General features: G+C 42.0%; 1 protein-coding gene across 2 annotated transcripts in view; it reads right to left on the bottom strand.

Annotated features, from left to right (window-relative positions):
- Nucleotides 1–2674, bottom strand: part of LOC137868111 (aryl hydrocarbon receptor-like) — a 21491-nt gene extending 18817 nt beyond the window's left edge. For both annotated transcript variants that reach the window (XM_068704639.1, XM_068704638.1), the window contains exon 1: nucleotides 2205–2674. In XM_068704639.1, the coding sequence (XP_068560740.1) occupies nucleotides 2205–2263 (59 nt within the window). In that variant the 5' untranslated portion in view covers nucleotides 2264–2674. The remainder of the gene's footprint in view (nucleotides 1–2204) is intronic.
- Nucleotides 2675–10708: the final 8034 nt, after the last annotated feature.

The following is a 10708-nucleotide window of genomic DNA, read 5'->3' on the forward strand; positions in this document are numbered from 1 at the left end:
GTCGGGTGGCCATCAATGTGCACCCCCCCCCCCGAAATAACTGCATACAAGTTAGATTTGATTCCCCGATAGCAATGCAGAGTTTAGACAGACATGCGGGTTTCAGCGACGACGCCACGGTCACCGGTTTGGAACCTGTGAGTTTGCATTTTTTTTTTTTTTTTTTCACACGTGGGAAGTGAAGTTTAGCTCTTCTCTCTGCCTCCTCTGGTGGAAGGCAGGATACATTACACTGTGTGTCCTGTCTGTTTAATAATGCAACAGGATGCTCGGGTCCAACGGAGACCGGCTGGCAAAACACGCGCAGGAGGCGGAACGGTAATAAAAGAGAGAATTTTTTTTTTTTTTTTGGACGGTGCAGATCTGCCGTGGAATGCCCCTGTGTAGTGACCACAGCTTTTTCTTTTTTTTTTTTTTTTTTTTACAGTCGGGCTCAATGGGGCCTTTGTGCAGCGGAGCCCAGCTGGGGCCGTCCAGGAAACCTCAGTCCTCTCTGCACAGTCTCACGTCTCCACATAAACACAGACGTCTGCACACGGGCCCACCGTCTTATTTTGGGACTTTTACGCTGGGAAAACCGAGGCCCACATATCTGTACTACACCCCCCCCCACCCCGCAGCGTCATCTGTACTCTTATCATGTCATCACCTACGTCACCGCGTGTCTTCATGTCGTCACATCGGATGGTCTGGTTTAACATAACTGACGGTGCTGTCGTTACATTTTTTAAAAGCACTGCTACGTCGCTACCAAATGTCGCTTATGTAAACAACGCTTCACCTGGATTTAGCTTGTTGTCTATTGTTAATCCCTACATTATGAGAGACGTTCGTCAGTTTAGCTCACAGTTCAATTGTGACGGAGGGCAAGGCCAAAAGGACAACCGTGCCTTTAATTAACAGGAGGCTGGTTATTACTATGAGCTTCACTTTGTTGAAGTTTGAAACCTTGACGTTGATATTCGCTCTCCCTTTCAGCTCGGTTTGGGTCTCCACCTCCTCCGGAGAGGAGCAACCAGCTTCTCGTCAGACGTATTTGTCTACTTGTCCCCTGAGAGTATGACATCTTTTCCTCTATTTTTGGGGGCATTTCATACACCACAGAGTAATCTGATTAAAACCAAAAACAAAACTATGCCACAGCCTACTGTACTGCACTGCAGTTACGTGACTGTTTGTGTGTTAATGCGTCAATAAATCAAACTCTGAGCAGCTTTAACTTTAGAGCTGAGTACATGTGATCGTGTTGTACGAAACTTTTGTGTACTTCTAGCTAAGTGTATACACTTTAAAAAAAAAAAAAAAAAGGTAAGAGGATTCAAGAAAAAAGGAGAGAAACAGGCAGTACGGCACACACACACACACACACACACACACACACACACACACACACACACACACACACAGAGCCAGCACTGAACCCACAACGATGGAGCGCGAGGCCGTATCAGATTACAATAACATACTCGGATCCCGCGAGCCCTCCTCCACCCCTACTCCCCCCCCCCCCCACCCCCCCCCCTCTACCCCCCACCCCCCCTCCGCCCTCCTCGGAGCATCGCGTGAGAGCAGCGGCCGAGTCTCCAACTTGATTGTGATTAATGCGCGAGGGCAAGATATCCATGCCAGATCCGAGCTAGACGCATTCTTAAGGTAGTCCGCGAGAGTCGAGAAACAACCCCCCCCCCCCAAAAAAGAGCTCGAGATCATAATCATCAACACAAAAAAAAAACACAAGCGCACACTTCAGCGGGTGTTACTCGTTATTCTATAGCGTTGTGGATCTATACTCGATACAATTATGACACAAGTTTACACAAAGACACGGTCAACCTTAATTATTTAAAAAAGAAAAGATGTCCGAATATGAGCTAATCTTAGTTTATTACAACTTTAAAAGTTGTACTTAAAATACATTCATTTCAACCCCCCGCTGTATTTCGTTATAACCACACACACACACACACACACACACACACACACACACACACACACACACACACACAGTCTATGGTTATAACGCTTTATGAACTGAGTTGAAAGTCTATACTGGCGTGGTGCGTTACGTACCCAACTTTACCTTTCATTTAATTTAATTTAAAACAAAAAAAATGTACGCTCGTAGTTTCACTCGCTAGGCAGAGCCGCGCGAGCTGAACGCATACAGAGAAAAAGCTTGAAAACAGTCTCGAGACAGGTCTTACTGTTTGAGAACGGGCTTCTTCCTCTTCTTGTTGGCGTAAGACCCCGGGTTCCCCAACATGGTGTCACTTCGGTTTGTTTTACGCTCACAAAACTTTAAACGTTCCCGTTTAAACTGTGCGTTCAGGCTAATTCACTCCTTCTGTCGCCGAGGCTTTTTCTCCATCCGTGTTACAGCAGCGGTGTGTCGTGTGTTGTGTGTTCTTTTAGTCCGTCGTTTTATTCAGCCAGCGAGTCAAACTCCCATGTTTCAGGAAGGTACAAACACACACACACACACACAGACACACACACACACAACAAAAAAAAAAAAAAAAAGACGCTGCCGGGGTCCGTGAAGGGTTTGGTGCCGCGTTTCCAGTTCCCGTGGGCGGACACTGAAGCTGACCTTGGTCGGCGGTGCGTTCGGGGGGTGAGATCGAGGCACCAATAGAAACTGGTGAAGTTTTTGAGTGAAGTGTGTGTGTGTGTGTGTGTGTGTGTGTGTGTGTGGGGGGGGGGGGGGGGGGGGGGGGGGGGGGGGGGGGGGGGGGGGGGAGGAAAATTTAGAAAAGGTTTGGCGCAGAATTCACCGCAAGTCCAACCCATCCCCCTTCTTTGGATAAACAACGCAGCCTTATTATTATTATTATAAATCGGAGTCACTATTTCCTTTTTTCTCTCTCTCTCTCTCTCTCTCTCTCTCTCTCTCTCTCTCTCTCTCTCTCTCTCTCTCTCTCTCCTTGCACGGGGCGTTTTCAGGAAATGTGTATGAACAGTGTGCCAGCTCTGTGTTTTTAAGGTGGACCGGAGTCTTTGTGACTGTCAGGCTTGGTTTTTGCTTCTGCTTTTTGTAATATATCCACAACTGTGCAGTGATTTTTTTTTTTTTCCCTTTTTCTTTTTTTTTTTTTTTTTACTTAGTTGGGAAAATATGTTCTTTGGCCGAGTTTTCTGACCACAGCAGGAAATGTTATAGAAATGTTTTCCTAATAACCGCGATGATATCTGATGCACACATATCATATTGTTTTTGTAACTCACTATACAAACTGGCTTTAGTGCTCTTTTCCCCACTATATCACTGTATGCTGCATGTGCTTTATTCTCAGTGGAGAATAAACTTACACATGATTTATTAAAACTAATAAAATAACACCAACAAAAATAATCCAAGTGACCTTTTTTAGAGGCTTAAAACATTTAGCATCAGCTGACACAGAGCTTCAAGCAATGCAGTGTCCAGTAAGGCCACTGCTGCACATTTATAATAATAATAATAATAATAGAAGAGTGAGGTTGCTCCATGGGTAAGTCAAAGAGCTTGATGGTAATGGGGGCTTTTAGCCTTGTTCACTATATCCTTATTTTATTCTGCAAACTGCATTACATGGCCATCTACGTCAACACCCGAAGAAACTATGTGTACACCCAAACACCACACCCAATATGTGATTTAGCATCCCATTCCAAAACACAGGGCATTAATATGCTAATATTAGCCTCTGCACTCTTCTGGAAAGGCCCTCCACGCGATCGTTAGTCGTGTGTGTGTGTGTGTGTGTGTGTGTGTGTGTGGGATCGACCGCTGAAGTCGGTCGATGTTTCTTCCTCCCGATGGACTTGAAAGAGCTTTCATGTTCGTGTTCTTTACGGAGCTGGCTTTGTGCACGGGGGGGGGGGGGGGGGGGGGGCATTGTCATGTTGAAACAGGAAAGGGCCTTCCCCAAACTGTTGCCGCAACATTGGAAGCTATCGCTGTGTCAACCCCTTCTTGAATGAAGAGGAGCCCAAACCATGGGAGAGCAGCCCGAAACCAAAAACTGCTCACAGATGTGTCCACACACTGGCAAATATGTCAAATAAGTCAGTATGCATATCAAATATTCTTTGTTTCTGAATTTACTTTAAGTTCCCCTATTTGGAATTCCTAAGCAGTATTTAAACATTTGATTTAATCAGTTTAAATCATCTGTACAGTTTTAATCAATTTGCAGTATTTTATTTTTACTATAACTTTTCTTATGAGGACATATTTTGTACAAATGTTTTTTACTTTCTTGTCATTTATGATTTGAACAGCAGCCTCCACTTAGGGGTGTTGACTTTTTATACATACATATATATATATATATATATATATATATATATATATATATATATATATATATATATATATATATATATATATATGACTTTTTATACTGCTTATGCATGTTAAATAGGGGGACTTAAAGTAAAATATTGCCCACAGCTGTAAAATAACAATAATAAACAGTTTATTAGATCCATATCTAAAATGAATGTATTCTGACACAAGAGTCCTGCAGTCATGAAAATGCTGACACTGTTTCAGAGACGTGTTGATTGAACTTCATGGTCATTTTGGAGGCTGCAGTATAAAAGGTATTGTGTTGTTGTACTGACAGGTGTTTCTATTATTGTGTCCACCCCATTGATATCAGTGAAAGTAGACTAAATACAGAGACGCCTCGCTGGATAATTGTTTGATGTTTTGAATTCCTTAGTGGTTGAAAAGCGCCTTTCTTCCTCACCGCGCTGCGCATCAGTGACAGCTAGAGACATGTTGACTGTTGCCTAGAGACCATTCACACCCTGATGCCTAATTTACACCTGCAGAAAAGCTTGCACAGAACTGGAGCCGCCGAGACGCACCGCACACCTCCTGAGAAGTGTGACTACGCACATGGATGTGTTACTGAACGGGCCAACCCCTGGCTCTCTGTACCAACCACAAAGAAACACAAAAAGACAACAAAGAGACACAAAAGGACCACAAAGAGACACAAAAAGACAACAAAGAGACACAAAAGGACCACAAAGAAACATAAAACAACTATAAAGAGACACAAAAAGACAACAAAGAGACACAAAAAGACAACAAAGAGACACAAAAGGACAACAAAGAGACACAAAAGGACCACAAAGAGACACAAAAAGACCACAAAGAGACACAAAAGGACCACAAAGAGACACAAAAAGACAACAAAGAGACACAAAAGGACCACAAAGAAACATAAAACAACTACAAAGAGACACAAAATGACCACAAAGAGGCACACGATGACCACAAAGAGACTAAAACAACTACAAAGAGACACAAAATGACCTCAAAGAGACACAAGATGACCACAAAGAGACTAAAACAACTACAAAGAGACACAAAATGACCTCAAAGAGACACAAGATGACCACAAAGAGACTAAAACAACTACAAAGACATGCAAAGCAGCTGCAAAGAGACACAAAACACAAAAGAGACTCTAAACGAATATGAAAAGGATCAAAACAACCACATAGAGACACAAAAAGACAACAAAGAGACACAAAACAACCACAGAGAGACACAAAAAGACAACAAAGAGACTAAAACAACCACAGAGAGACACAAAAAGACAACAAAAAAACATAAAACAACTACAAAGAGACTCAAAATTATTATAAAGAGACTCAAAAGTTCAACAGTGGGAAACAAAATAAGCACAAAGACACTGAACAACTAGAAAGAGATGCAAAGCTACAAAAAAGGGGCAGAACAACCATAACAAGAACAAGAACAACAAAGAGACACAAAATGACCACAAAGATTAAAACAGCAACAACACAGAGATGCGTAGCAACAAAAAAGGGACACAAAACACTGTGGGCCCTTTTTCATGTCTGTGCTCAGGGGCCCGTCGTCTCAGAATCTGCCCAGAAGCTTGATTGGACATCAGACCCGGGAGGCGGGACAACAACAACCTTTTTAATTCTCAACTCTTCCATCATTTATTTTACCAGCTGTGGAGTTCGTTACTTGTGTTGGGGACCACTGAATCCCACGCCTATCGAATGAATGGAAGACCGCCGGAGAAAGTCTCGGGTCCATATCAAAATAAAATAAATCACAACGCCACGCGCAACCCGCAACAGAACCAGACACGCCTGGCGTTCGCGAGATGTTCCCGGCACCGTGAACCAGGCATCTCCCCATGGTCCCTCTGTAAACAGCAGTGTTTATCTTGGACGAGCTGCACTTCCTCATAACAGCCGTCTGTCATGTTCACATTCCACGTTTGAAGTTTGTCTCTGGTTCACATGGTAAACTCTGTTTCCTTGATGGCACGGCCGGGGGCCCTGGAGACGATCCCGACGGCGCACACAAACATTTTGTGGTGCGACTTTGGAACATTTACGGAAAGTTTACGGAAAGTTTGCACAATTTCATAACATGTATTCAAATATATTGTTCACTTTAAACCCTGAGTTTGCACACACATCTTGACAGTACCTTTACTTGACTTGCTAGTGAACTCACCACATGTCACATTTGGCAAATCAGAAATCCGGTTTATTGCCCAGCAGGTTTCCACATACTTTTTATACATTGTAGTTTTGTGCAGAAATGTGCAGAGATGTGAGGTACAAAATATACAAAGAACATGCAATGCACAGAGATATCGTCCCAAAGACGTGTGCCTTAATGTGACACACATAAACAGATGTCCCGGGTCTCGTTGATGAGGCCAGGTGCAGGTGAAGCTGGCGTGAGGTTTTCCTCCCCGCCTCAGGATCCTGAGGGGGCGAGGACAGATTGTAGATAATTAAAGTCAGAAATGAATGGATCTCTTATGTCGGTAAAAGGTTACTTTCTATCTTAGCAGATACTTCCCATGCGCTCCTGTTCGATCCCCGTGTAAAGATTTAGCAACCCTACACACACAATTATCTCCACAATGACAACGTGTTTTGTGTCACGACCAACAGTTGTATCGATTGTGTCACTATTGTCAAAACACTCACTGTTGTTCCCTCATTTGCATCTGACAGCAAAGAGACTTCAAACATCCCAAAGAAAAAGTGGAGAGCAGACGGCGCCGTGCTTTCATCAGGAACCACAGACAGCGATTGCATTTTGACAGTTTGAAAGCCGAGAGAACGCCTGAGGTGAAGGCTTTTTCACATGGAAGCGCTGTCATGTCTCTGAGGAAAGACAACTCGGGAGACGTCCAGAGTCACAGTTACATCCTGGGTTTTGAGGTCTGGCGGCTAGACGTTCCACGTTATTATGAACAGCGGGCAAACGTTGAGAATATCTTGGATTGAAGGAATTGTTTTTTTTGTTTTTAGTGTTGAACTCCAAAACATCTGCACTGAGACTTGTGAATCTCACTGAGATCATAACTTAAGTAAGTATGAAAAACACATTTTAGTATCATGGTTGATTTGATACTTGTTCAGATCACATTATCCCTTCCCTCAGTGACGTAGCGGTGCTTCATTTTATTTTCATCAACAGCCTCTGCACCGGAGAAAGATGTACAAAATGTAAAATAAGTAAAATAAAATCACTATTTTGAATTTAAATGAACTTAAAAGATATCAGCACACAATCAATAATATAATATTATTAGAGCACAACTTGTGTCCAAGTTATTTGCCCACGGCTGCAAACTCCACAAACAACCAGCTCCTGACAAGGTGGTGTAGAAACGACCCCCTTCCTGCAAGTATAATGGTGGAAACCCCCCACCCCCCACCCCCCGGGGCCCGGTTCCACAAAGATACTCTAGACCTGTCGGTAGAGTTAGGCCAGGTCTTAATGTTGATCGTAGATTAGTCTAAAAAATGTGGACGGGCTTCTTTTTTAAAGATAGTTTGCCATACTGCCCACAGGCTAACTCCATGGTAACAATCAGTGGCACCGAATGACAAAACAGTAAAACATGGCTCATAATTGGTGGTTTACTGGCAATGTTGTGGTGCGAGCGAATGGAAGGGAGGGACATTTAAGAGACCGCAGTAAATATACAGCAGTGAAGACAATGTGAGTCCTTTTTTTTTTGTTTTAAAGTTTCAAGTCTCGAGGCTCCAGGAGTGTAACAAGACGAGAAAAGTTTCACTCAGCAGCTTCTTTCCCACCCTCCGAACAAAGAAGCGTTGACTCTCACTCAGTTGACCCTCCGGGGCTCTCTTACAGTCAAGATGACAGAGACGATAACACAAACAGGGATTTATTCATCTCGTATCGTGCCTTTAACTTTAGTGGATCATAACGTAACGGCTATGGAATTAATCTGCAGATGCTCCGGTTCAAGATGAGGCCAAACTCTTTTGCTTTTAGCCGAGCTGATTGCTGGAAATGCTGTTTTTTTGTTTTTAACTGAAGCAATTGTTGATCACTCAGCGGGCCGGTTAAAGAGGAGGGAGGAGTCAACCGCCAATGACGGTATAAAACATTCACCGCAACCACGAGAGGTCCTTGAGCACGCAGTCTTAAATAAGCATAAACATATATTAGCCTGATGGGTCAAGTAGAAGCTGAGATCAGCCGTGGACAGACTGACACACACACACACACACACACACACACACACACACACAAGACCCAACGCATGATCTCCTCACAGGCATACGTCCGTAAAAACACGCTTAAAGTGAGAATCCAAGACTCAAAACACAAAGTAGTGCAAATCACAAAGTAGACTTTCTTGAGTCGTAAGACAATTAAAGTCTTAATTTACCCAGAATTCACAGCAAATAAATCCTACTGAGAATCTTTAAGAACTAAACAGCTTTGTGCAACAGAATGATTTTAGGTGTAGATGCAAAGTGTGACTGGTAATTAAACTGTTAATTAAACTGTTAATTAAACTGTTAATTAAACTGTTAATTAAAACTGAAGAAGCTGAGGTTGTATTTTGAAGGGGCCTAAGCATCAACTCAGTTTATGTCGACGTTGCTGTCCAGCCCCCCCCCCCCCCGAGAGCTAAGCTGCACCTACAGGCCGTGACGGAGACCCCCACCCTGAGCAGGATCACGCAGCAGACAAGCTCTGAGGGAAGAAATAAATAAGAAACGTGAACATGGCAGCTGCCGTGCCACAGAATTTTGGCGTGTGGTTGCTGGTTTTCGCCCTGTGCAACTTTTCCCATGCGCTTAATCCGCTCCGTGCTTGTTTATTTGGCCCCGGTGCATTCCTGTGTGACAGCCACCGGTGCACAGCCTTCAACACCGGGCTCCGTGTCTTTATTTCACACTAACTTTAGAGCAGTGTTTTATATCAGCCCAGCAGTGGTTTCCATTCAGGAAGGCCAGCTTACCTCACTGCCTTTTATTGTTCTCCACCCACTGCATAACTTCCCTCAAACTTATTACACCACTGTGTTTTTTAAACTGTTTTGATTTCACTTGAACAGTTCAGTCCTGTCCTGGGGTCTGTTACACTCAGAGACAAAGTATTTAAAGCTGAGGCAATGAGCCTTACACACTTAGAAGGAAGTGTTAGAAATCTTCTGGGATTCATTCTTTCCTTGTGTGCTGAGCAAGATTCATGGAAAAGCATTGCCACCAGGTAAATACACGCAGTAAAAAAAACCCACAAATGTTTACCACACAAAATGAAATATCAAAGTCAAAATGAATTATTTCAAATTAACTCAAACGTATGGCTTCTTATCTCCTTGTTTAGAAGGTATCAAATACACATGATATAAGTTATGATTATGAGATACTGTGTCATAAAGAAGGCGTCACAGCCCGGCTCTTACACTGGACATAGACACATGGGTATACTTTACAAATAAAGCGATTTATTATCCACAAAATAATGAAAAACAAGCCAAACTAAGAGATGAGAAGAATCTGTAAAGTCAGTAGTGTGGGGATCCTGGAAGTCATTATCAACTATCTTGAAATAAGGTTTTTATGTCTCAAAATAATGACATAGCATCTAGAAAATAACGACTTAGTAACTCAAAAAAATATGAAACTCAATTTTTATTAGTATTTCAAAATGTAGAGACACAAAGTAAAGCTATTGAGGTGCTAACTCATTATTTTTGATATACTAAGTCCTTTGTCTCAGATGCTAACGCATTATTTTGAGATACTAAGTCATCATTTTGAGATGCTAATGCATTATTTTGAGATGCTAAGTCATTATTTTGAGATGCTAAGTCATTATTTTGAGATGCTAACGCATTATTTTGAGATGCTAAGTCTTCATTTTGAGATGCTAATGCATTATTTTGAGATGCTAACTCATTATTTTGAGATGCTAACGCATTATTTTGAGATGCTAAGTCTTCATTTTGAGACGCTAATGCATTATTTTGAGATGCTAACTCATTATTTTGAGATGCTAACGCATTATTTTAAGATACTAACTCATTCTTTTGAGGTACTAAGTCATTATTTTGAGATGTTAACTCATTCTTTTGAGATACTAAGTCATTATTTTGAGATGCTAACTCATTTTGAGATGCTAACGCGTTATTTTGAGATGCTAACGCATTATTTTGAGATGCTAACTCAGTCTTTAGAGATACTAAGTCATTATTTTTTCTATAGTTTCTCATGATGATAATAATAATCTTTTTTTTTCATCCTAATTGCTTCTTAATTCACCAAGTCATAACCAGTGTTGAGCAGGACATTGTTAAAGTAAAACTATCCATGGTCAGCAATATTCAGTGAAATAAGTGTGAAAAAAGATATGAAGTCAATATATTAACATATGTAAAAA

Source organism: Cebidichthys violaceus, unplaced genomic scaffold (assembly GCF_023349555.1).
Source record: "Cebidichthys violaceus isolate CVI_PGR_0920_01 unplaced genomic scaffold, fCebVio1.0.p SCAF_97, whole genome shotgun sequence".
Classification (NCBI taxonomy): Eukaryota; Metazoa; Chordata; class Actinopteri; order Perciformes; family Stichaeidae; genus Cebidichthys; species Cebidichthys violaceus.